We start from the raw sequence: 27,436 nt of genomic DNA on the forward strand, positions 1-27,436 counted from the left end.
CACGATAGTCAATCTTCGTTTAACTTGAGTGAAAACAAATAAATGAATGTGTAAGGTGTACAATGTAGACAAAACATATTTTGATCATTGAACAGATTCATCACCTTTCATTTTACACAGCTGGTTTGCAGAAAGCTACTAAATCTATGAACTCTGAATCCACACTACAAGTCTAGTGTTGATGTGTCGCAGCTTGTGAAAGTTAAGTATCAACTCTCAAACTGAGTCCAAAACTGAATCAGATCTCCTGTGTTGCCCTCAACAAGGGTCCTGCTAAACTCATACCCTGCACTGGCAGCACAACTTGGACACTCACATCATGATGTGACCTTCAAACCCAATAATGGAAGTGCTGCAAAAATTGTGTAAAATATTGGAATGGTCTCAATAAAGATGCCATGGACTTTACACCAGCATTCACTGAAATATTCTGATCAAAAATCACATTTTCCCCAGCCATTGCAGGAGATCTATATCACTGTGTTCCACTCGTGTTAACTTTCCATCCAGCTGCATTAAAAACTGCCCAATTTACATTCCCGCATTTGTCTGAAATTGGTCTTCAGCATCCCTGAGGTCAGGGCGGGGAGAAGAAATTGGCTAGAACCACACCATCCCCACTTCCATCCTGTGACTTGTGGCTGAGGTTAAGATCATACTTGGTTTACAGTGGCCTCCATAGTCAACTAGCTCACTAACTTTCACTGTTCAGGACCAGAGAAAAAGAGTGGTCCACTGGGTCCAGCGATCAGAAGGCCAAGGCAGCCATGGGATTGAGCATTAGAAAAGAGATGGATTCTGAACCATGATGGCTCTTTTCCTTAGTGAGTTTGATACTCCAGGAAACTCCTTCAGTACCTTAAGTACAAAATATGTCAGGAGCCAAGTCCTGTTGGTGGAGATGGTATCCCTTGTAGCAAAATACTGTGATTGAAAGATGTGGCACTCATTGTGCAGGGTGGTTTACTATCCAAAGATTTGTGGTTAGCAGTGTGACGCATAGTGAGAGTGTTTCTCGCCTGCTAGCTGTTCCTGGAATGTTCTGCACCGGCTTCCACTAAGGGCTGGTCTCCTCCTCCGCAGGTTTTATTAGTCCATACTCCACTGCTCGGGCAAGACAATCCTTGGCAACAGCCCTCACTTTGCTTTTCTTCTCATCTCCGTCCCTGCTCAAAGCAGACAAGATTTCCAATGTCTCTGTCTCCATGAGCAGGGCTGCAAGCTCCCGCTCAGCGTTTATTAAGTTGAGGGTGATGGCAAGCCCTCGGTGTTGCAGGTCAACGTTTGAGCTCAGCACAAGTGCCTGTAGGATCTCCAACCAACGGCTTGTCTGTCAGGGTGTTGGGGGAGTGGGGGGAGAGAGAAAAAGAGTGAAGCACAAAGATGTAACTTCCAGTTGCAGTGCAAATTTCAAAAGAAACACGCAGGGCAGAGAACAGAACTATGTTAACTATCCCTCTTTATATAGTTTCTGCCAAGTTTGACAGGCACCTCTGCTCTCCTAATGACTATTCTCTGACTGTGAGCCTAGATGTTGTGTCTGCAAGCTATTTGACCAAGAGAGCTAATACAACCAAGTGTCAGCTATGGGTAGCTTTAATCTCAAGTCTGTAGGTTGCGGGTTTAAGTTCCACTCCAGGGAGTTGGGTACCCAGTCTACACTGACGTGCCCACTGCAGCATGGAACAAGTGCTGCACTCCTCAAGGTAAGACATTAACCTGCATAAAAGATTCCGTTACATTACTTTAAAGAATGTTCTCATGTCTGGACCTATATTTATCTCTCAATCAACACCATTAAAACAGATTATTTAGTAATTATCTCATTGCCATTTGTGGGAGCTTGCTGTGTGCAAATGTGAGTGTTTTATTTTGTTTATTTATTAGTGACAAGTAAGCTTACATTAACACTGCAATTCCTGATGGTGGGGATGTCCAGAACCAGGGATCACAGTCTGAGGATTCAGGGTAGACCATTTAGGACAGAGGTGAGGAGACATTTCTTCACCCAAAGAGTGGTGAGCCTGTGGACTTACCACAGGAAGTAGTTGATGCCAAAACATTAAATGTATTCAAGAGAAGCTGGATATAGCATAGAACATAGAACATAGAACACTACAGCACAAACAGGCCCTTCGGCCCACGAGTTGCGCCGATCACATCAACACCTACCAACCTACAGACCTATCTATAACCCTCAATCTCATTAAACCCCATATACTCATCCAGAAGTCTTTTAAAAGACCCCAGCGAGTTCGCCTCCACCACCACTGACGGCAGCCGATTCCATTCACTCACCACCCTCTGAGTGAAAAACTTACCCCTAACATCACTTCTGAACTTCCCTCCCTGCACCTTAAATCTGTGTCCCCTCGTAGCAACCATTTCAACCTGGGGAAATAGCCTCTGAGAGTCCACCCTATCTATTCCTCTCAACATTTTGTAAACTTCTATCAGGTCGCCTCTCAACCTTCGTCTCCCCAGGGAAAAGAGTCCCAGCTCCCTCAACCTAACTTCATAAGGCATGCCTCCCAGTCCAGGCAACATCCTTGTAAATCTCCTCTGTACCCTCTCAATAGCTTCTACATCTTTCCTATAGTGAGGCGACCAGAACTGCGCACAATACTCTAAATGACGCCTGACAAGGGTCTTATAAAGTTGCAGCATTACCTCCCGACTCCTAAACTCAATCCCTCGATTAATGAAGGCCAGTACACCATACGCCTTCTTGACCACCTCCTCCACCTGCGAGGCCGATTTAAGAGTCCTGTGGACCTGGACCCCAAGATCCTTCTGCTCTTCAACACTACTCAGACTTCTGCCTTTGATAGTGTACTCGTTCATCCCGTTTGGGATGAATTTGGGGTGAATGGCATCAAAGATTATGGGGAAGAAGCAGGATTAGGCTGTTGAGTTGGATGATCAGTCATGATCGTGATGAATGGCGGAGAGATGAAGGGAAGTAAGGAATGAGTAAATTGAAGGCAGGACGATGAGTCAGGTACTGCACACTGCGGATGCAGGGAGGAACAGTGTAGAGTCACTCACCACTTGCGTCATCTTGGTACAGAGTTTTGGTTGCAGCGATGTTAAGAAAGCTACAGCACCCGCAGCTGCACACCTCAACTTCTCATCGTTTTCACCGCTGTACAACACCAGCAGTTTGAGACGATCTGTCCCCTCAGCCAGGAACAGTTTCTGTACCTGAAAAAAGATCCAAACAGAAAGGAAGGTTAAGGCTGCTGAAAAAAAAGAGTTCTCCTCCCCAACAAAATAATAATCCCAGGCACTAACTTTTTTTTTGGCTAGTTGCACGTTCAAAATGCTTTCGTCTACTCTCCTTGCTGGGAGTCAGTCCTGTCTGTACTTTACACCTTGTACCTCACCTATGTGACTATTCCAGCTACAAGACAGGGGAAGTGATGGCCTAATGGTATTATCATTAGACTATTAATCCAGAAATTCAGCGAATGATAAATTCAATAAAAAAAATCTGAAATTAAGAATCTACTGATGACCCATTGTCGATTGTGGGAAAAACCCATCTGGTTCACTAATGTCCTTGAGGGAAGAAAATCTGCCATCCTTACCTGGTCTGGCCTACACGTGACTCCAGAGCCACAGCAATGTGGTTGACTCTAACTGCCCTCTGAACAAGGGCAACTAGGGATGGGCAATAAATGCTGGCCAGCCGGTGATGCCCATGTCTCACAAATGAATTAAAAAAAGACAAAATGCTGGCAGGATACTTGACCCTCAAGAGCTAATCTCACCCAATTTCCAAACACTATATTTTCCTGTCACTGGAGATTAAAATTTACAATGCAATGAAGCTACTGTTAAAATTCCCTAGTTGCCACACTCCGATGCCTGCTCAAGTACACTGAGGGAGAATTCAGCATGGCCAATGCACCCACCAGCACATCTTTCAGACTGTGGGAGGAAACCGGAGCATCAAGAGGAAACCCACACAGACATGAGGAGAACATGCAGACTTCGCACATACAGTGACCCAAGCCAGGAATCGAATCCAATCCGTAGTGTCGTGAGGCAGCAGTGCTAACCACTGTGCCGCCCCTATGATCACGACCAGGCATTTGGGCTGCTTTTCCTCCTGCCAGAAGCACTGAAGTGACATTCGCCCAGCTCTTGCCTCAGATGAGTTAGCAGAGTGGGGTTTGGACCTGGTTCCTTCCTGGTTGCTATGATTCATACCATATTAGTTACCCATTAAAGGAACTGTAACAGCCAGAGTGAAGTGTAAAGAAAGCTCTGCATCCGGCACTAAGGTACCTCCTCACTCAGGACCATGTTGCACATGCACTCAGTAGCTGCCAATCGGATCATCTCGTGGTCTTCAAACATGTAGCTCTCAATCATTGGAATGGCTTTTTCCTTAATTATCTTCTGGCTGAAAATAAGTCAAGAGATTAATCAGTAAATCAGTGCCAGCCTTGACCAAGTGGGTCGAACTCTCACCTAAGTCAGAACCTGGTCCAAAGCCCACTCCAGTAGAATCAGAGAATAGAATCATAGAATTCCTACAGTGCAAAAGGAGGCCATTCAGCTCATCAAGTCTGCACTGACAACAATCCCAACCTGGCCTTATCCCCGTAACCACATGTATTTATCCTACTAATCCTCCTGACATTCCCCTAACACTAAGGGTCAATTTAGCATGGCCAATCAACGTAACCCACACATCTTTGGAGGAAACCGGAGCATCCAGAGGAAACCCACACAGACACGGGGAGAACATGCAGACTCCACACAGACAGTGACCAAGCCAGGAATCGAACCCAGGTCCCTGGCGCTGTGAGGCAGGATTGCTAACCACTGTGCCACTCCTTCACCCCTAATGCACCCCAAGGTGCAAAAATAATCTGAACACAAAGTTTTGGTAACCACTCACGATACTGGGGGACTGATATCTGTTTGGCCTTCCCAAATGTGAATTTTGTTTTTTGCTTCAGGTCTGCACACATCCACCCAACCCAGGTTCCATGACTACTTGATAGTTCTGCTCATTTAAGAAAGACAGACTTAGGATTCTAGTGTATTTCATGACTTCAGGACATCCAGAAAGCACCTCATAATCATGAAATAATTCTGAAATGACCAAAGGAAAGCTATTAGAGGGATATAAGTGGTTGGTCTAGATAGGACAACGTGATCAGTGCAAGTTTGGAGGGCCGAAGGGCCTGTTACTGTGCTGTACTGTTCTTTATTTCTTCGTGCCACAAAAGGATACGGAGGCAATAACTCAAAGAAATGGTTCAAAGATATAAAACCATTAAGGAATTGGGATTGGTTTCTTTTCAAAAAAGATCAACATGACCTAATTAAAGACCATAAGACAGTCCTGGGAAGTAGCTTACTATGGTGAAGATGATGTGAAGACGTTAGCGTTGGACTAGGGTGGGCACAGTAAGAAGTCTCACGACACCAGGTTAAAGTCCAATAGGTTTATTTGGTAGCACGAGCTCACCTGATGAAGGAGTCGCGCTTCGAAAGCTCGTGCTACCAAATAAACCTGTTGGACTTTAACCTGGTGTTGTAGACTTCTTACAGTATCATGAAGAAACCTTTTCAACCAATGGTAAAGAGATATGGAAACAGTTACTACAGAGGGAAAGTGAAGATTCATCAATTTAAGAATAGGATCTGTTTATCCAGCTGTACTATTGGAGGAACCTACCCCCCCATTCTTCCCACAGCATATTCTCACCCAGTCACTTACCGCAGCCTCTCATTGATCCCAGCCAAATTGGTTAATGCCATCAGTGATTCAAAGTTCTGCAACCCCGTACGGTCAAGGTGCAAAAGGCTGACCAAAGGTCGGATTACCTCATAAACCTAAAGGAATGAAGGGCGCAAACAGAAATGTTTATTCAGTGATGGCTTCCTTAACTCATCAATACATGCCACACCTCCAAACCTCAGCAGAGTGCCTCCTACTATATCTAGTGTGGGTTTTTATGAAATCAAACATCCTCAGATCTTTGTGAAGGTCACGGCAATATTGGAATGGATTGGAGCTGTAGATCCATGTTCACTAGGGACCGGATTAAAGTCTATCCAAACCTACTTTACGTAGAATCTTTATATTATGACAGAGAGGTGTCCATCCCCTTACTCATTTTGGTCCCATGCCGCAGGGGGATAAAGGGCCATTGCAGTACCAATATCTTTAAAATGGACCAACACCAGATGGAATTATCTGCTGAATAGTTTGAAGTGGAAAATGAGACTATCCTTAAAACTGTGAAATTAATGCAGTTCTTGAAAAATATCTGAAGACGGTTCATATAAATCCTCAGGTCTCACCCTCTCTCCAGGGAAAGCAATCTCAGGGTTCGAGGTGATTGTGATTTTTGCCAATGCCTGGGCTGCCTTGGTCTTGCCAACATCTGTGCCTTCTGATGCCAAAGGGATTAGAGCCTGTGGAAATAGAGGAAGTAATAAGCAAGGTTATTAAATGTGATTATTCAAAACACATTTGTGCTATGCAGAAAATGGAAATCTGATCACAGTCTGGTGGTGGAAGAGGTTCTGAAGGTCAGTTATGGTTCCTTCATTAAGGCAGGTGAAGTGGGGAGTCACCAGGATATTGCTTGGGCTGGGACGTTTTAGTTGAGAGAAGCTGGATTGTTCTCCTTAGAGCAGAGGGTCATAGAATCCTAGAATCCCTATAGTACAGGAGGCCATTCAGCCCATCGGGTCTGCACCAACCAGATCCTATCCCTGTAACCTGACACATTTACCCTGCTAGTACCCCCTGACATTTTCCATGGCCAATCAATCTTACCTACACACCTTTGGAGTGTTCTAGGAAATCCATGCAGACACAGGGAGAAAGTGCAAACTCCACACAGTCACTCGAAGCCGGAATCGAACCCAGGTCCCTGGCACTGTGAGGCACAGGCCCCTGTGCCGCTCCAGAGAAGGCTAAGGGGGGGACCTGACCGAATTATGATGGTCATCGATAAGGTAGATAGGAGAAAACGTTTCCCCTTAGTTCAGGGATCAATAACCTTGGAACAGGAGATTCAGAGGAGAGTTGAGGAAAAACTGTTTCAGCCAGAGGGTGGTGGGAATCTGACTCTCTCTGCTTCGGAACGGCGATTGATGCAGGAACCCTCACAACATTTAAGAAGCATTTAGATGAGCACTAGCTACAAGCTTATGGATCAAAAGCTGGAAATTGGAAAGGCTGACACAGATACAATGGACTGAAGGGCCTCCCTCATTAGGGAAAGCATTAGAGTTAGACACAACTCTCATTCCTACACAGAGAAGATATTACCACATATGAGAATTCAAAACTAGGAACCATAAATATGAGGTAGGCACAAGCAAACCCAATGGGGAACTCAGAGAAACTTCTATAGCCATAGAGTGATCAGACAGGGGAATTCATGGAAACTGGGGGTAGTTGAGGTGAATAGCATGGATGTGTTTACCTAGCTTCCTCTTAAACATGAAGGAGAAAGGAATTAAGCGATGGGTTGATAGGGTGAAATTAAGTAGGCTAGGAGGAGGCTCATGCAGCGTATAAACATTGACCGGAGTCTATGTGGGTTTCCTCTGGCTGCTCCAGTTTCCTCCCACAGTCCAAAAGACGTGCTGGATAGGTGCATTGGCCGTGCTAAATTCTCCCTCAGTGTACCCGAACAGGCATCAGAGTGTGGCGACTAGGGGAATTTCACAGTAGCTTTATTGCAGTGTCAATGTAAGCTTTACTTGTGACACTAATAAATAAACTTTAAGCTAGATGTTAGTCCATTTCTGTGCTTTATATTCCATGTTCTGAATAAGTAAGATTAGGTTGAGCAGTGAGGTTTACAGCATGGAAACAGGCCTTTCGGCCCAACTTGTTCATGCCACCCTGTCTTTACCACTAAGGTATCCCAATTGCTCGCATTTGGCCCATATCCCTCTATACCCATGTAACTGTCCAAATGCTTTTTAAAAGATAAAATTATATCTGCCTCTACTACTACCTCTGGCAGCTCATTCCAGACACTCACCTCCCTCTGTGAAAATATTGCCCTTCTGGCCCCTTTTGTATCTCTCCCCTTTTTACTTGAAGGCTTTGTTTTCTGGCAAAGTGAACAATATAGCAGGGAGTCGTATCTCAGCACCAGAAAGTACTTTCAGAAGAGGAAATGAATACCTATACGTGCTAACTGTTCTTGGATTGCTTTGTTGTTTTCTCACTGCTGTCTCTGGTCTTTACCCCACAGGGGCCTCATGGCAGTTTTATAAAGAAGCACAAATCACTTGGCCCAATGATTTGGGGAAATGCTGAGGAGCTAACACGCTCACTGTCACACTCACCTTGCCTCCACCCTGAGCTACCACGATTCCACGATCCTCTGGGGCCTCAACCAGAGACAGCATCACCCTGAAATACAGAAAGGTTTTGAAGCTCTCGGTTTTATACTGTTTGCAGCCATTTACAGGGTTGCTACATAAATGCAGTAACAAGGTTGCTTAACTTGGTTGCAAGTGTCTGAAGAGGACAAAAACTCTGAAGCACTGGGCACCAGCACAGCACTGCTTGGAGTTGGTAAAGTTGAGACAGATCTACAAGCAGTAAAGATTACTCCAACAGTATCACCCTTAGTGGCAGCATCGCTAACAAGAATTAAATGTGGGGTTTTTGCTGAGCCATGAGACTGAGCCATGGACAGGTTAGGAGCAAACGATTTAAAATTCCTGTTTATTTTTAACATTAAACTGAATCCCATAACCAAGCCTATATTTTCTCAAATCTATCCACTGAGAATCCTCTGCTTCTGTTAACGGATACACAATTCTGCCTCCAACATGAAGTTTTAATGTGCCTATTGGAAAAGGCAATGATTAGGGATCAGGGTGAGATTTTACAGCCTTGCTCCAGCAAGACTGGAAATCCCCGACCGAGGTCAAAGGACATTCCTGTTGCTCCACACCCACTCCGATTCTGTGGCGGGCAGGGCAATAGGATTCTGGCGCAGGTATTTGTACAGACACCGCTTGTTCAGTCAGGATCATTGGCTTTCAGAGTTATCTGGTGCTGAATGATGGCATTCTCAATTCCTAGAGATAAACCAGGCTGATTGGTAAAGCCTGCAATACAACAGCCCCAGTTTTGTTGTGTTACACATGGTAGCATTCTCATCTTTCAGTCAGAAAGTTGCGAGGTCAGGTCGCACTCCAGAGACTGATGTAATTCAGTGCTTTACTGAGGGAGCTCTGCACTGCTGTCTTTCTATCTTTGTGGGTTCAAGTCCCATGCCAGGGCTGGCGTGAGCGTTCTGTGTGGTGCAGAGGGAGCTAAAGAAGCAATCTTTTAGATTGAGGCCCTCTCTGTCTGTTGCAGTAATTCAGGCTGGTGAGAGATCCCACGACCTTCGTTTATCCTCCCTCAGATATCCCGTAGCCATTTGTGGCATCTTGCTGTGCACAGTATAGCTGCAATATCTTTCTACTAAATAATAGGTCATGGTTCGAATTAAGACACAGAGTGTGAAACTCTGCAACAATAGTTTGCTTAAGGAGAATGTAGGGGCCACACACACATACCGAGAAATCATCTCCTTACAGGAATCTGTCAGTGCCGGACTCTCCTTCTTTGTCATACACACCAGCGCTGACACCACCCCTGCCTTCAGCAGTTTCCCAATCCGTTTCCTCACATGCTTGGGTTTATCCTACAAAACAGAAAGTGTCATTGTTAGTGTCAAATCATTTTTCAGTTCTTAAAAAGAACTGAGGTGTGAGTTGGAAAAACATCTTTTAAGCTCATGGGGTGGTTAGGAAGTGGAACGCTGCCAGAAACCACTGACATTCACTGAAAGCAGGAAGCATTGCTTCACAAGGGCTGGCATCTGGAACTTTCTCCTCTGTATGAAGGGATATAGAATAAAGGTGGGTACAGAGTTCAGGAGCAGATCGGTCATGATCTAACTGAATTGTAGAACACACTCAAGGGGTCACCTCCTGTTTCTACAACTTTAATAAAAGAAGTTATGTAGTTGTTTGAAAAACAATGTGGGATATTACAAAGTACAGCAAGTGAGCAGGAAAGTGGGATTGCAGTAACTGGGATTTTAAAGGGTATTGAGAGTGGAATTAAACTAGGCAAGATGTAGAGAACATCAGCCGCACAGATCACAGAAACCCTACAGTGGAGAAGGAGGTCAGTTGGCCCATTGAGCCTGCACCCACCACAATCCCACCCAGGCCCTATCCCCATAACCCCACATATTTACCCCACTAATCCCTCTAACCTATGCATCCTGAGGCACTAAGGGGCAATTTAGCACGGCCAATCAACCTAACCCGCACATCTTTGGACAGTGGGAGGAAATCAGAGCTCCCAGAGGAAACCTACGCAGATATGGGGGAGAATGTGCAAACTCCACGCAGACAGTGACCCAAGGCTGGAATCAAACCCAGGGCCCTGGCATTTTGAGGCAGCAGCAATAGCCACTGTGCCATCCAGATTTGAAGGAGAAAAAGGGATGTTCCGGGTGCTGGATCATTCTGGGACGGGTTCTTCTTTGGGCATGAAGAACTACCCAAAGATTGTTCTTCATGTGTGAACTGAGACAGGGAGTCAGGTTAACGATCATACAGGAAAATCACAATTGTATTTGATCAGATTTTCCCCAACATCCTCACAAACATAATCCTCTCAGGAGTCAGAAACCAAAAAACTGAAGCATGGGTAATGATTTTCTCTTCCTGTTACAAATAGCACGGAGGATCAGTAATAATGACCCATTTAACTCAGCACAGACCAGGGGATCAGCCCTAGCTCATGGGTGAAGCAAGAGTAACAAATGTCATTCCCTGTAAGGATGGGCAGTAACTGTGCTGTACCTTTGGGTGCTCCTCTGGTACATGCTGCTTGGCGTATTTGGCCAGTTCCAGAAGCTGTGGGTCAGGTGTCTCCTTATCGTAGCTGTTGGTGCAGTTTACAAGAGTTGACGCAACTGCAAAGAGAGCGGTTTTTTCCTCTGACTGGAATAGGAATAAAAGCAAGACATTGTTATAACAAAACAGGAGGGGCAGAAGAGCAGTAAACACTGATCTTTAATCTCATTATGAAACAGAAAGTAGAAACATTAGATCTAATTTTTCAAAGTTGCTCCAACAATCCAAAAGTTGAAACCAGAGGCTGGGTTACAAGCCACTTAAAGCTCACGGCTTCTGCTTTATCCTTTAGTGGTTACTCTGTTGGCCACTTACCTTTGCCAGCTCAAACATAGCCTGCACTGCAGGCTGGTCATCCACAAACTCCTCCTTTACATCTGCGTCGAAGGTTAGATAGGCCAGTCCCTCCATTGCCCAGCGCCGTGTACTGGACTGAATCGAGTCATTGCATAACCACCTGGCAAGAGTGGGACGGCAGTGTTATTAGAAACAGCCTGAGTGAATCATCCGCTGCTTTCAGCGCATTAACAGCCACAATAGCAGCAGTTAATACAGCTGCACTTTCAGCTCCTTCCCCATTGCTCCCCTGCCTTGGACTCTTTATATTGTTCAAGTCTTGTGGGTCTGATACAGTTAACGATCAAAATAAACCAGGATGAACCATCTGAAGCTCATTAATCTCAAAAAGCCAAGGCTGAGGGGTGACCTGATGGAGCTCTTTACAATGCTGGCGAATTCTGATAGGAATCAAGAAAAGATGTTTCCACTCATTGGGGAAACGTGTGGAAAACCCAAATGGAATTCAGGAGAAACCTAGAAACTAGAAGTAGGAGTAGACCATTCCACCCTTCAAGCCTGCTCTGCCATTCATTATGATCATGGCTGATCATCAAATTCAAAATCCTGATCCCACCTTCCCCCCCTCTTTATTCAGAGAATGGTGAGAACATGGAACTTGCTATCTGCAGCAAAGGTAAATATAATGGATATATTTAAGGGGAAGCTGGATAAACACAAATGAGAAAGGCTTATATGATGAGATGAATAAGTTTGGGAAGAAGGTCATGGGGAGCATAAACATCAGCCAGTTAAGTGGCCTGGTTCTATGTTCTACGCTGTGTGTAATTCTATATAACATAGAACTAGAATGGCAGCACGGTGGCACAGTGGTTAGCACTGCTGCCTCACAGCGCCGGGGACTCAGGTTCAATTCCCAGCTGGGATCACTGTCTGCGTGGAATTTGCACGTTCTCCCTGTGTCTGCATAGGTTTCCTCTGGGTGCTCCAATTTCCTCCCACACTCCAAAGATGTGCAGGTTAGGTGAATTGGCTGTGCTAAATTCTCCCTCAGTGCACCCGAACAAGTGCCAGAGTGTGGCGATTGGAAGATTTTCACAGTACCTTCATCGCAGTGTGAACGTAAGCCTATTTGTGACTAATAAATAAACTTTTTTTTACTTTTTAGAAGCAGGAGTAGGCCATTCAGCCCTTCAAGCCTGCTCCACCAACCACCATGATCATAGCTGTTCATCAAATTCAATATCTTGACCCCCTCCTTCCTCCCATATCCCTTGATCCCTTTAACCCCAAGAGCTATATCTAATTTCTTCTTGAAATCAAACAATGACTTGGCCTCAACTACATTCAGTGGTGCTGAATTCCACACATTCACCACCCACTGGGTGAAGAAATTTCTCCTCACCTCAGTTCTAAAAGGTTTACCTCTTATCCTCAAACTATGAACCCCCCCAAGTTCTGGACTCCCCCACCATTGGGAACATTATTTCTGAATCTACCCTGTCTAACCGTGTTAGAATTTTATAAGTTTCTGTGAGATCCACTCTCACTCTTCTAAACTCCAGTGAATATAATCCTAACCTTTTAAAAGCAAACTACTATCCATCTTCCGAAAGCTGGCAAAACTTCTACTTGGAGAGCAACAGTGTGACTTGGCAAGGACGCAAGATCACGGATACGAACACATACCCACAAAAATGCACCAAATGTCACAACAATTTAGACTGGTGAGTCTGCCAAATCCAATCCCTGGTGGCTTTCCAAGTATAACCGAGACCTGTCCTCACTCAGCAATCTCCTTGAGAAAAACCAGAGAATACACTGTATGGGAACTGTAAAAATGCCAACAGATGCAGCAGGAGATGGTTTCCTGAGGTTGGAACCAAGGCACATTGTTAGGGGCAATGCAGAGGATGCTTTCTAAAATCTGCAGTTCAGTTCCCCAGCAACACACACAAGCAATAATATATAATAGCAAATCAGAACTACTGAACAAACGAGATTCCTCAGATTCTTCTCCATCCTCAGTCAAAAGCCACAGGACCCTGCTCTTTCATTCAGTTGATTCACAGCATTACAGTTGCACTCACAGCATCAGATACTGCAAAGGCTTGGATAGAGTGGCCATTGGCAAATGAACCATTCAAGTTAACTTTTGCTAACTGATTCCTGGAATGAAGAGCGTGTCGTATGAGAAACAGTTGAGGACTCTGGGTTAGATAGAAAAAACATAGAAACCCTACAGTGCAGAAAGAAGCCCTTCGGCCCATCGAATCTGCACCGATCCCACCAAGGCCCGGCCCCCATATCCCTACATATTTACCCACTAATTTCTTAACCTACACATCTCAGGACACTAAGGGGCAATTTTAGCATGGCCAATCAACCTAACCTGCACATCTTTGGACTGTGGGAGGAAACCGGAGCACCCGGAGGAAACCCACGCAGACACGAGGAGAATGTGCAAACTCCACACAGACAGTGACTCAAGCCGGAAATCAAACCCAGGTTCCTGGAGCTGTGAAGCAGCAGTGCTAACCACTGTGCTACCATGCCGCCCTCATACTCATTTTATATTCATTGAGGGGGATCTCATTGAAAACTGCGAGGCCTGGATATAATGGACATGGAGAAAATGTTTCACTAGTAGGAAAAACTAGAACCAGAGGGCACAACCTAAGACTAAAGGGACAATCCTTTAAAACAGAGATCAGGAGGAAATCCTTCAGCCAGAGAGTGGTGAATCTGTAGAACTCTTTGCCGCAGAAGGCTGTGGAGGCCGGGTCACTGAGTGTCTTTAAGACAGAGATAGATAGGTTCTTGTTTAATAAGGGGATCGGGGGTTATGGGGAAAAGGCCGGAGAATGGGGATGAGGAAAATATCAGCCATGATTGAATGGTGGAGCAGACTCGATGGGCCGAGTGGCCTAATTCTGCTCCTTTGTCTTATGGTCTTATCAGAAGCAGCAGAAACCAGCTCACCTGCGGCACTGCTTTGCCAGTTTGCAAGTCGAACCTTCAGCAAACTGCTTCATGCTGTAGTCTGTTCCACCCGCAGACCCCACCTTGCACAGACCCTGAAAAAGGAAACAGATTAAGCGGCGGAGCAATATGACACAGGCTTGACCGCACAGAAAGTTTGTACTATGAGATGGTAAGGCCATCTCTGTGTAGAAAATCTCAGTAATATCCCGTCCCTCTAGTAATTAGATGGATCAAAGGAGAAGTTTCAGGGTGTGGACAGCATTTTAAGTTCCAAGTGTTTTTTAAATAATATTTTTAACAAATGTTACTTCCAGCCATGCCTGCCCCTTCCTCACCATCACTGTGGTACTGGCTCATTGGAATAAAGTACCTAAGTCAAGTAACCTCTACTCACAAGTGAAACTAGACTGAATCTGAGCAATTATTTAACAATAAGAGGCATCACAGATAAAATTTTACATCCAGACAGATGTGGTTGTCAAAGTCACCCCTACGTAATCCAGGGTTATTCAGACACCTTTGTGCCAGTCTGGCAGAGGTGGGCTAACTCATTACAGACTCAATGAATCATTAAATCACTGAAGCTCAGAACAATCAGGGTGCCGTGTGGGGGGGGCGGAGAGCACATTTTTTAACCTCACTTCACTTTGGGAAGTGGAAATGAACCAAAATGAGATATTTGGCTGTCCATAAGCACGGTGGTTAGCACTGCTGCCTCACAGCGCCAGGTTCCCAGGTTCAATTCCAGCTTCAGGTCATTGTCTGTGTGGAATCTGCACATTCTCCCCATGGGATTTTGGTTGATGCAGACTCGATGGGCCGAATATCCTCCTTCTGCATTGCAGGGATCCAATGATACTATCCATGAGATGGTAAGGCCATCTCTGTGTAGAAAGTCTCAGTAATATCCCAAACGTCTAGTAATTAGCTGGGTCAAAGGAGAAGTTTCAGGATGCGGGCAGCACTTTAAGTTCAAAGTGTTCCTTCAATAATATTTTTAACTGGGTGCTCCGGTTTCCTCCCACACTCCAAAGATGTGTGGGTTAGGTTGATTGGCCGTGCTAAGTTGACACTAGTGTCAGGGAGATTAGCAGGGTAAATGCATAGGGTTCTGGGGATAGGGCCTAGGTGGGATTGTGGTCAGTATAGACTTGATGGGCTGAATGGCATCCTCTTTACAGTAAGGATTCTATGATTCTATCCTAAAGTGTTGCCCAACGAAATTGCCATAACCTACCACCAGAGCCCGAATCTTGATCTGATCACTTTCATTCGTCTTGTAGATGTCCTTCAGTAGGGTCACCCCGTTCGCAGTGATGAATGAAGCCCGCTTCGACTTGCCTGCAGCGTGGATAAGAGCTTCCACAGCAACCAGCTGGTCGATCTCTCGTTCAGAGCTGCACAACGCTATCATGCACTCCAAGATCCCGCTCATTTCCAGCACCCGGTTTCCAACATCCGAGGGCCCCTGGAGCAAGGTGGACACAGTCTGGATGGCTTGTAGCTTTCCGTCCATTCCTGAAGACTCAAAGCAGTCCCTGTGCACAAAAAAAAATTTAATAAAAGTTTAATAAAATTATTCCTTAATCAAGACAGAGCCACACGATGAGGTATTGTGACCAGAAGCTTGGTTAGAAAGGTAGGTTTTAAGAAGAATCTGAAAGGAGGAAGGTAAGGAAGTAAAGATGTTTCCTAAGGGAATGCCAGGTCATAGGATCTAGGCAGCTGAAAGTATGACAACTAATGATGACGCGATTAAAATCAGGGATGCCGGAATTGGAGAGGCACAGGGAGCTCAGAAGATTGTAAAGCTGGGGCAGGTTATAGAGGTAGGGTGGGGAGCGGTCACATGGGGATTCAAATGATAAACAAGTGTGAGCACCAAGCCTCAACACATTTCTGTTCCAGCAGGAGTCACCGTGGCCGATTTTTCCCTTACTGTGAAACAGGGGCACTCGTGGTATCAGCTAACTCAGCACAGAGCAGGAATTAAAGCTACACTTCCCAATCCCCTTTCTCATTCAATTCACTACCTGACGTAATCTTCACAGAGTTTGTTAAAGACCTCTCGCTCTGCATCACATTTGAGATCATCGTAGAGCTTGTTCAGCAGCACTGACACGCTCATCCGACCACTGTCCGTTACCGAAAGGCAGTCAGGGATTTCTGAAACCGTACCGGCCACTTCCAGAATCTTCTTCATTCCTGATGGGTGCAGACAGAAGACAATTAAGTACACTGACAGAGTGAGATAGAGATATGCAGGAAGAGGTCCATGTACAGCACAAACACCACCGACATAAGACTAAGAAACTAGTTCCTGTGCTGAAAATTCTTTTGGCCATCCACACCCCCACCATTGCCGGTTTAGTTTATTTATTAGTGTCACAAGTAGGCTTACATTAACACCGCAATGAAGTTACTGTGAAAATCCCCTAGTTGCCACACTCTGGTGCCTTTTTGGGTAGACCAAGGGAGAATTTAGCACGGCCATTGCACCCTAACCAGCACATCTTTCAGACTGTGGGAGGAAACCGGAGCATCCGGAGGAAGCCGATCTGGGAGATTTTGTTATGGATTTGCAGCAGATGGAAAGGATTGAGTACGTGAATATTAAGGAGGAGGATGTGTTGGAACTTTTGAATTCTATCAAGGTAGATAAGTCGCCGGGACCAGATGGGATGTACCCCAGGATACTGTGGGAGGCGAGGGAAGAGATTGCAGAGCCCCTGGCGATGATCTTTGCGTCGTCAATGGAGACGGGAGAGGTTCCAGAGGATTGGAGGATTGCGGATGTAGTTCCTATTTTTAAGAAAGGGAACAGAGATAGCCCGGGAAATTACCGACCGGTGAGTCTGACCTCAGTGGTTGGTAAGCTGATGGAGAGGCTTCTGAGGGACAAGATTTACGAACATTTGGAGAGGTTTGACATGATCAGGAATAGTCAGCATGGATTTGTCAAGGGCAGGTCGTGCCTTACAAGCCTAGTTGAGTTCTTCGATAATGTGACTGAACACATTGACGAAGGAAGTGCCGTGGACGTAGTGTACATGGACTTCAGCAAGGCGTTTGATAAGGTCCCCCATGCAAGACTTCTTGAGAAGGTGAGAGGGCATGGGATCCAAGGGCCTTTGGCCTTGTGGATCCAGAACTGGCTTGCCTGCAGAAGGCAGAGAGTGGTTGTGGATGGGGCTTTTTCTGAATGGAGGTCAGTCACCAGCGGAGTGCCTCAAGGATCTGTTCTGGGACCCTTGTTGTTTGTCATTTTCATAAATGACCTGGATGAGGAAGTGGAGGGATGGGTAAGTAAGTTCGCTGATGACACGAAGGTCGGTGGTGTTGTGGATGATCTGGAAGGATGGCAAAAGTTGCAGCAGGACATAGATAGGATGCAGGACTGGGCGGAGAAGTGGCAGATGGACTTCAACGCGGATAAATGTGTTGTCGTCCATTTTGGCAGAACCAACGGGATGAACGAGTACACTATTAAGGGCAGAAGTCTGAGTAGTGTTGAGGAGCAGAAGGATCTTGGGGTCCGGGTCCACAGGACTCTTAAATCGGCCTCGCAGGTGGAGGAGGTGGTCAAGAAGGCGTATGGTGTACTGGCCTTCATTAATCGAGGGATTGAGTTTAGGAGTCGGGAGGTAATGCTGGAACTTTATAAGACCCTTGTCAGGCCTCATTTGGAGTATTGTGCGCAGTTCTGGTCGCCTCACTATAGGAAAGATGTAGAAGCTATTGAAAGGGTGCAGAGGAGATTTACAAGGATGTTGCCTGGACTGGGAGGCATGCCTTATGAAGTTAGGTTGAGGGAGCTGGGACTCTTTTCCCTGGAGAGACGAAGGTTGAGAGGCGACCTGATAGAAGTTTACAAAATGTTGAGAGGAATAGATAGGGTGGACTCTCAGAGGCTATTTCCCCGGTTTGAAATGGTCGCTACGAGAGGACACAGATTTAAGGTGCGGGGAGGGAGGTTCAGAAGTGATGTTAGGGGTAAGTTTTTCACTCAGAGGGTGGTGAGTGAATGGAATCGGCTGCCGTCAGTGGTGGTGGAGGCGAACTCGCTGGGGTCTTTTAAAAGACTTCTGGATGAGTATATGGGGTTTAATGAGATTGAGGGTTATAGATAGGTCTGTAGGTTGGTAGGTGATGTGGTCGGCGCAACTTGTGGGCCGAAGGGCCTGTTTGTGCTGTAGTGTTCTATGTTCTATGTTCTATGAAACCCACACAGACACGGGGAGAATGTGCAGACTCCACATGGACAGTGGCCCAAGCTGGGAATTGAACCCATGTCCCTGGCACTGTGAAGCAGCAGTGCTAATGAACTGTGCTACCAGCGAGGACGGAGAATTCAGTGCTCAGTATAGCGGGATGGGAGAATTCCACCTGCAAGCGAGGTCGGAGAATCTGGCCCTATGTATTTCAATGAGATTGAATTATACGGCATCCACTGTGAATGCAAATACACACACACCCCACAAAAGCCTCTCCTCCCTCTTTGCTCTAACACGTCAAGGAGAGATGCAAGACACAGCGATTATGTCCACATTGAATCAATGTGAAAGTGGCTGAACATCCACACTCAGAATAGAAACAGAGATAGAGAGAGGAGAGCCTGGTCTTATACACAGTGAAGAGAATTTCTCAAAGCACTCACCCCTCTACTGGATTAGTTCAGGTATTAGAAATGAGTCATCAGACTAGGCCAGCTTCTCTGTGAAGGCTAAATGCCACTGCAGCAGCTCTGTAAATTCCACCTCACAATGGCCAGGTACAACACTCTCAGGTGTACTTGTTAAACTTCTGGTCACCTGTGCATCGCAGCCACAACATAACTTCTCACTGAATGTTTATTTATTAGTGGCACAAATAGGTTTACATTAATAGTCCAATGAAGCTACTGTGAATGTCTCTCTATTTTAGTTTTATTATAGCAGCAGGACAGGTGTCTCCACCAACCGCCAATGGAATCAGATAGACAAGACCCTCAAAACCCAGGTACAAAGAACAAAGATAAATACAGCAAAACAAACAGGCCCTTCGGCCCTCCAAGCCTGCGCTGCTCATTGCTCCAACTAGACCATTCTTTTGTATCCCTCCATTCCCAGTCTGCTCATGAACAAGTGAGGGCTTGTCCGGATAGTCCAATTATGCTGCAATGAAAGGTCATCGACCTGAAATGTTAACTCAGTTCCTCTCTACTCGATAAAGGCAAAGTCTCCATAGTCCCAGTTGACCATAGGCTGCTCTCCCCCTCAAAGGGAGAGACCTGAGGCTCACTGCATAAAGGGGCATGAACGAGAAGACAGGTCTCCATGAATAACCTTAGCCAAGACAGAAATTGAACCCATGCTGTTGCATCTCAGCCAACTGAGCTAACAGACTGCCTGTTCCTCTCCACTTTTATGCAGCCTGACCAGCTGAGTATTTCCAACCATTTCTGTTTTTATCTTAATTCTGTTCCTGCTAATTGCTTACCCCCGTTTGTGGGACTAGAGATTTGAAAAGGGTTCCTCTTAACATTGTTACTGCACTAGTAAATAAATCCTAAACCAGAGCAGCGTTAGTTAGGTTCTGTGGCTCAGGAAATCTCCAATTAACAGCACATTAGTTTAAACATTTTACCTGATCAGCTTTGCAAAGCAGGGGAACAACAAAGACATCGAGTCATTGCTTAATGATCATGTTACTGGACCAGAGGCTTGGACCAACAATTCAGAGACACAAATTCAAATCCCAGCACAGCAGTTAGGGAGCTTAAAATCAGTTAATCAAACAAATCTGGAATAATAAGCTAGTATCCCAGTCCATCGCGCAAACCAGCCTCCCATCCATTGACTCTGTCTACACTTCCCGCTGCCTTGGAAAAGCAGCCAGCATTACTAAGGACCCCACATACCCCGGACATTCTCTCTTCCACCTTCTTCTGTCGGGAAAAAGATACGAAAGTCTGAGGTCACATACCAACCGACTCAAGAATAACTTCTTCCCTGCCGCTGTCAGACTTTTGAATGGACTTACTTCGCATTAAGTTGATCTTTCCCCATACCTCAGCTGTAACTATAACGCTACGTTCTGCAACTTCTCCTTTCTTTCTCTATGAACGGAATGCCTTTTCTGTTTAGCGCGCAAGGAACAATACTTTTCACTGTATCCCGATCCATGTGACAATAATAAATCATTATTTATGATCATGTAATCACTGGATTGACACAACAATCAACTCAGTTCACTAATGCCCTTTTTTGGAAGGAAATCTGTTGTCTGGCTGAACCTGATCTCTGGACCTGCAACAATAAATGCTGGCCTCACCAACCAGTGAACAAGAAACAAAGAAAGTGGCTTCTCTCTGACACCAGCCAAACCATGCTGCCAGCTGCTTCCCTCAGTTTATGTCTTACCCTGATCAATTACCCAGATCGTCATGGTGTTGTCAGGGTCGCGTAAGGATTTCCGTGGAACATTTTTAATCAGGAGGTTTGTGGAATTGTCACGGCCATGGGTGGAAACCTCGCGCTGAGTTAACATCTCCAGCAGCTGGTGGATCATCATCTTCAATTCTTTCATGGGTTCTAAAGGTCAGTGAAAAAAAATTTGTTATTTGAAAATGTGGCTTAATTAGTGTTTCGTAATCTGGAAGAACTATTCAAGTAACGTTCACACTTTTCCACGTGTGGACCTGGTATAACCAGCAACCCTTTCCATGGCACTCCCCTCAATTCAACACATCCTCAGGGAGCCTTTTCTAAAGGGCAATGCCAGTTCTCGAAAATAAAACTGTATTCTGCTGCAGATAGTGACAAACTCCAGCTGTACAGAACGAGAAATTATTCTCACACAGAGAGTCACATCACTCACCGAGAACCAGCGCCTCCTCTTTCCCTCGAATGTCACTTTTTATTCCACCTCTCAGTGAATCGAACATGCCCTGCAGGACATTGCACGCTGCCAGGGAAACCTGCTCATTATCAGTGCCCATCACACGGCAGAATCTGTCCATTCCTATCGTATGCAGAATCACCACTGCCTGCAAACAGGAATCAAAGCTAAACCCAGAGTTTTAGGTAAACACTAAATGCTCTATAAATTCAAATTATTTCTACACCAAAACAAATACAGCTTAAACTGGATCCATTTCCGACGATGGATGAGCATCATTTGCCATAGAATATGACATTTAGCAGTCATCAACTAATGGACGATTGACTGAAAGATTCACAGCAGGAGCAAAAATAATTAGTGGCGGCACAGTGGTTAGCACTGCTGCCTCACAACGCCAGAGACCTGATTTCGATTCCCAGTCTAGGTCACTGTCTGTGTGGAGTCTGCATGTTCTCCCCATGTCTGCATGGGTTTCCTCCCACAATCCGAAAGATGTGCTGGTTAGGTGCATTGGCCATGCTAAATTCTCCCTGTGTGTACCCGGACAGGTGCCGTGGTGTGGCAACTAGGGGATTTTCACAGTAACTTCATTGCAGTATTAATGTAAGCCAATTTGTGGCAGTAATAAACTTAAAAGGATGATGGGAAAAATCAAACCAGGCCTGGCCCATCTGAGGCAGAGCCACAAGAGGCCATGGGTCTCAAAGCGAGTTACTGGGAGAGCCTACTTGTAACACTAATAAATAAACTTTAAACTTAGAAATATGTTAAGTATCTTTTAGAAGCTCTCACTTCCTACCCGGAGACATTACTTCCTGTAGTCAAGTTTTTGATAACATTTCTGTGAAGTTCCTTGAAGCATTATATAAATACAAACAGTACTATCTTACAGCATACTTCTGTATCATCATTTTCCAATTCAATTTTATTGCATCAAGTGTGAAGATGCATCTCTAGTCACTACGTGTCTCTGTAGAGCAAGGTTAAATATGTTATTTGAAAAGAATTGAGGATATTTTTCCCCAAACTTCCTCTGCTTGACTGACCCGGGATTGATGGCCTGAACACAACCCCACGAGAGTCCGCAGTGAAGCCAGCACCATGTCCACATTCCCAATGTCCAACATCTTCTGGAGGAGACGCACTCCATCACTGCGAAAAATCCTTTCAGCTCCCGCATCTTCCCGAGCAAGAACAATCAGATTCTGAACCGCCTGGAGAGGAAAGAAAATATTAATGACCATCAATATCAAAATATAGAATCATAGAATCCCTACAGTGCAGAAGGAGACCATTCAGTCCATGGAGTCTGCACCAATCACAATCCCACCTAGGCCCTATTCCCATAAATCCATGCATTTCCCCTAGCTAGGCCCTCTGACATGAAGGGGCAATTTAGTGTGGCCAATCCATCTAACCTACACACCTTTGGACTGTGGGAGGAAACCGAAGCACCCAGAAGAAACCCACACAGACACGGGGAGAATGTGCAAACTCCACACAGACAGTGGTCCAAGCCAGGAATCAAACTCAGGTCCCTGATGCTGTGAGGCAGCAGTGCTAAACACTGCCACCGTGCCATCCCTATATGGAAACTCTCAGTTTCAAAAATATCTATTTTTATTTAAATTTCAGCTGTCGTTCAGCTGGTGGCTCTGTTATCTGAGTCAGTAGGTCCATGCCAGGTTTCGGCCACAAACTGACTTTAGTACAGTACAGAGGGAGTGCTACACTGTCAAAAAAAAAGCATTCTCGATTGAGATTATTAAACCTGCCTTCTGAACAGAGTGTAAAAGATGCCAGTCAGAAAAGAGCAGGAATTTTTTTTCAACATCCAGCTGGAATTCATCCCTCAGTCAATATGATCAGAAACTATCTGGCCATTAACTAATGTTAGACAGCTGATTATGATGCAACCCACATACTGAAAGAAAGAATCTACATTGTTGGCTCTTCCTCCACAGTTCAGAGAGAATGCAGAATGAAAACATTGCTGATCCAGCATTATACTAAACTACAAAGCCAGGGGACAGCTCCTATCCACCCATCCCAGACACTTGCTGCCTGTAGCAACTACAGAACATTGTCTCTCACGAGAATAGGAAAGCACAAACCTTTTGTTTCTTGTCAGAGTCTTTTTCACCAGGATCCAAGAGGATGTTAAACATTTGCTCCACTCGCGCATCAGTGGAAGATTGTAGTCGGACCTGGAATAGAGAAAGAAACTTATCACACTGAGGACATTTCCCCAGATAATAAAAAAAATCACATCAGCAGACTGAAGCTCAACTGTCCTGGCTGTTAATAGGCATCTTTGATTATTTGTACAACTTCAATATTTTTGGGGGATTTTCTTAAAGTCGCACTTCAATATTGATGTTGTTTGCAAACAGCTCTATGAACTCTCTCTAAACACAGCACAACTTTGAAACAACACTCTAAAATTGCATGAATATTTTACATGCTCTGTTATCTTTTTTTTAATTCATCCATGGAACATGGGTGTCGCTGATTCACCAGCATTTATTGCCCATCCCTAGTTGCCCAAGGGCAGTTGAGTATCAACGACATTGTTGTGTCTTTGAGTCAGACCGGGTAAGGACAGCAGATTTCCTGAAGGACATTAGTGAACCAGATGGGTTTTTCCGACAATTAACATGGTTTCATGGTCATCAGTAGATTCTTAATTCCAGATTTTGTTTTAAAAAATTGAATTCAAATTTCACCATCTACCATGGCGGGATTCAAGCCCAAGTCCGCAGAACATTAGCTGAGTTTCTGAATTAACAGTCTAGCGATAATACCACTAGGCCATCACTTCCCCTAAGTTTACTTAAACCCAGTGATAACACAAAGGGAATGCGTGGGTAATCTCCTTTGTCAGATTCTGTACAGCATAAAGAAATGGGTCAATCGTCATACCACCTGATACTGACAACATGAGGACCAGGGTTAAAAGGACAAATACAATTGTAGATCTGTATCTTCATATCATATCTTGCAAGGACACACTTCTCTGCCTTGTCAATCTGACTATTCTGGTTTAGCTCCTCCTCATACTGCTTCTGCAATCTGACTTCTCACTCCTATCCACCCATCCCTTACCTTCTCCTGCACCTTTGTTGCAATTTGTCGCAGCGATTCCTGAAATACTTTGTTCTTTGGTTCCAGAACAGCACATCTCTGGATATCAGCAAATGCCTGGTCCAGTCTCCCCAGCTCCTGCAGGGCCTGGTATCTGCGGAACAGAGCCTTCACATCCTTTCCATCCACCTCAATTGCTGAGAACAAAAAGACAATCATTGCTGGGGAGCAAACATTCTGATAGTCAAACGAGGATCCACACCGAGGGTTTATTTATTAGTGTCACAAGTAGGCTTACATTAACACTGCAATGAAGTTACTGTGAAAATCCCCTAGTCACCACACTCCGGCACCTGTTCGGGTACACTGAGGGCGAATTTAGCATGGTCAATCCACCTAGCCAACACATCTTTGGACTATGGTAGGAAACTGGAGCTCCCGGAAGGAACCTACACAAAAGGAAAACATGCAAACGCCACACATAATGTGGAGATGCCAGCACTCGACTGGAGTGAGTAAGAAATCTCACAACACCAGGTTAAAGTCCAAACAGGTTTTTTTGGAATCACAAGCTTTCAAACACTTCCAAGACAGGTATAGCATGGGGTTAGATATAGAGTAAAGCTCCCTCTATACTGTCCCCATCAAACACTCCCAGAACAAGAGGAAGGAGCAGCGCTCCGAAAGCTCGTGATTCCAAGTAAACCTGTTGGACTTTAACCTGGTGTTGTGAGACTTCTTACTGGGCAAACTCCACACAGTTACCAAGCCGGGGATCAAAACCAGATCCCTGGTACTGTGAGGCAGAAGTGCTATAACTACAATAAACAAGGGGCACCAATGGTTAGAAACTACCGCCCAGTAGAGAATGAGTCACTGATAATTTGGATAGATATTTTTGTGGTATAGATGTTTCTAGAACTGGCCAAGTTTATAACAGTCTTTTTCTGATCCAGTACTTATCTTCATGATACAATCTGAATAATCCCATCAGCCTCACAAAGAGGTGACGTGCACAGACACCCACAGTATTCGGCTGTTTCCCAATTAAATGCTACTCAGCCAGCTAGGTAAACAGGGCAACACTTATACTTGATCATTACCCACCTTTTGAGGCATCAGCTTCAGCTTTTGAATAATCCTCCTGAGAAATAATGGAAATAGACAACAAAATCAAACACAGGACTGAGCTGATTTAAAAATCAGTAACAACTACAATTCCTTGATTAACCAGTATCTCAAAAAGATTTTGGTCCTTTTGTTTGTACTCACGAGTTTAAGGTAGCAGGCTGCTCTATTGCGATGAAGAATCACGTTTTCTGAAACGTCCTGGGAAAGCTCAATTGCCTGTGTATAGCAGGACAATGCACTCTCGTAGTCTCCCAGTTTAAAATGTTTGTTGCCATCCTCCCGCAGCTCTGCCACACTGGTCTGCAACAAATTATGAGCAATTAGGCAATGTTTCTGCCTGGTTTTAGAACTGGGGACGGTTCTCATGGTAGGCGAATGTGACAACTACTATGCTACAGGAATGTTTGGTGTTCCCAGCTAGTTCCTCGTGGGAACAATTGGCCCTGATTTTAGACTGAATTGGTAAACTTAATCAGAGAGATCAAAATGCCAAATTGGTTACACATCTAACCCCGTGCTGTACCTGTCTTGGGAGTGTTTGATGGGGACAGTGTAGAGGGAGCTTTACTCTGTATCTAATCCTGTGCTGTACCTGTCCTGGGAGTATTTGATGGGGACAGTGTAGAGGGAGCTTTACTCTGTATCTAACCCCGTGCTGTAGCTGTCCTGGGAGTGTTTGATGGGGGGACAGTGTAGAGGGAGCTTTACTCTGTATCTAACCCCGTGCTGTACCTGTCCTGGGAGTATTTGATGGGGACAGTGTAGAGGGAGCTTTACTCTGTATCTAACCCTGTGCTGTACCTGTCCTGGGAGTGTTTGATGGGGGACAGTGTAGAGGGAGCTTTACTCTGTATCTAACCCCGTGCTGTAGCTGTCCTGGGAGTGTTTGATGGGGGGACAGTGTAGAGGGAGCTTTACTCTGTATCTAACCCCGTGCTGTACCTGTCCTGGGAGTGTTTGATGGGGGGACAGTGACTAATGCACTGATCTATATGGAGGGGGTTTGAACCACACCCTGGCTCAGACATTGATGCTGCTGAAGGATCGGGGGCGGGGGCCTCAGGGCTCGCTCAGTTGCTGAGAATTAAACCCCCGGCCCCAGCTTCAGCGGCCTGTCACCACCCCACCCCCCCGAGCCCCGCTCTCCCGCCTCAGGCCCAAAGTCCTCTCACCCTCTCCGCCATCTTGCCTCCGGTTGCCCTGGCGACTGCCGGCGTCGCGTGGTGATGACGCAACCGGGAGGAGCTGTCAATCAGAGGCGGAGGGGGCGTGGCCAGGCTGTGCTCCCGGCTGGAGGGTTGGGAACCGCATGTCCCAACTTCAGCCTCAATGAGACACAGCTTCCAAAATCTGCATCCAGCTTTCAGCTTCAGCTTCAATTGCATTCATTGATAGAAAAGGCCAGAGGAAGTTTCTTCTGAAAGTGTCCATTTATTATCTCTGTAACTATTGATTGATTCACTCAGCTAGTGTCAAATCCCTGGAAAACCTCAGCAAGTCATCTGGACTGGAAACATCAGCTCTTTTCACTCCTTGCAGATGCTCCCAGACCTGCTGAGATCTTCCAGCATTTCCTCTTCAGATTCCAGCATTTGCAGTAATTTGTTTTCACCTAACGTCAAATCCCTGTTTACATCAGAAATGTTCAAATGCAATGTAAGTGTAGCTAGAATCAGCATTGTGAGTGAAGTGAGGTATGTAGATATTTCACTGTGTCCCGACACACGTGACAATAATAAAGATGTGTGTGTTAGGATGATTGGGCATGCTAAATTGACCCTAATGTCAGGGGGATTAGCAGGGTAAATGTGTGAGGTTACAGGAGTAGGGCCTGGGTAGGATTGTGGTCGGTGCTGGCTCAATGGGCTGAATTACCTCCTTCTACGCTGTAAGATTCTATGATTCTATAAATCAAAATATTTTTCAGAATATGTATATTCTATAAGTGCTGTCCTGTATTTAACCAATTGTGTGACGTACTTGCATAATGTCAAACTTGTATTGGCTTTTACAAAATTTATGAATTAAGTATGTTTCCGGAAGAATACAAAATCGATTTATTGTTTGTCTTGCCCTTATATCTTCCCACTGCTCTGCTGCAATCAATGCGGCTCCGCTGTGACACTAACAT

General features: G+C 45.2%; 1 protein-coding gene across 1 annotated transcript; it reads right to left on the minus strand.

Moving 5' to 3' along the window:
• LOC145360670 (protein unc-45 homolog A-like) lies at positions 1 to 26,690 on the minus strand. The gene is made up of 20 exons (XM_080216019.1): positions 26,478 to 26,690; positions 25,447 to 25,605; positions 25,282 to 25,318; positions 24,196 to 24,371; positions 23,205 to 23,297; positions 22,137 to 22,304; positions 21,067 to 21,235; positions 20,610 to 20,780; positions 16,242 to 16,413; positions 15,446 to 15,746; positions 14,206 to 14,300; positions 11,242 to 11,383; positions 10,873 to 11,013; positions 9,571 to 9,698; positions 8,341 to 8,407; positions 6,328 to 6,441; positions 5,741 to 5,856; positions 4,294 to 4,411; positions 3,049 to 3,204; positions 1 to 1,330 (listed from the first exon to the last, which is right to left on the minus strand). Exons 1-20 carry the CDS (start codon positions 26,688 to 26,690, stop codon positions 1,058 to 1,060), a joined length of 3,009 nt encoding a protein of 1,002 aa, XP_080072145.1. The 3' UTR covers positions 1 to 1,057.
• Between the last annotated feature and the right edge of the window lie 746 nt (positions 26,691 to 27,436).

Source organism: Carcharhinus amblyrhynchos, chromosome 32 (assembly GCF_965287045.1).
Source record: "Carcharhinus amblyrhynchos chromosome 32, sCarAmb.v2.hapA, whole genome shotgun sequence".
In the NCBI taxonomy this organism is placed as follows: Eukaryota; Metazoa; Chordata; class Chondrichthyes; order Carcharhiniformes; family Carcharhinidae; genus Carcharhinus; species Carcharhinus amblyrhynchos.

Excerpts from the sequence above, each read along its gene's own strand:
- LOC145360670 (XM_080216019.1), bottom strand. The coding sequence starts at position 26,690 with ATGCAATTGAAGCTGAAGCTGAAAGCTGGATGCAGATTTTGGAAGCTG. Across the intron at positions 25,606-26,477 it reads GAGGCAAGATGGCGGAGAGG|ACCAGTGTGGCAGAGCTGCG; the intron begins GTGAGAGGACTT and ends AATTTGTTGCAG. Across the intron at positions 9,699-10,872 it reads TACCAGAGGAGCACCCAAAG|GATAAACCCAAGCATGTGAG; the intron begins GTACAGCACAGT and ends TCTGTTTTGTAG.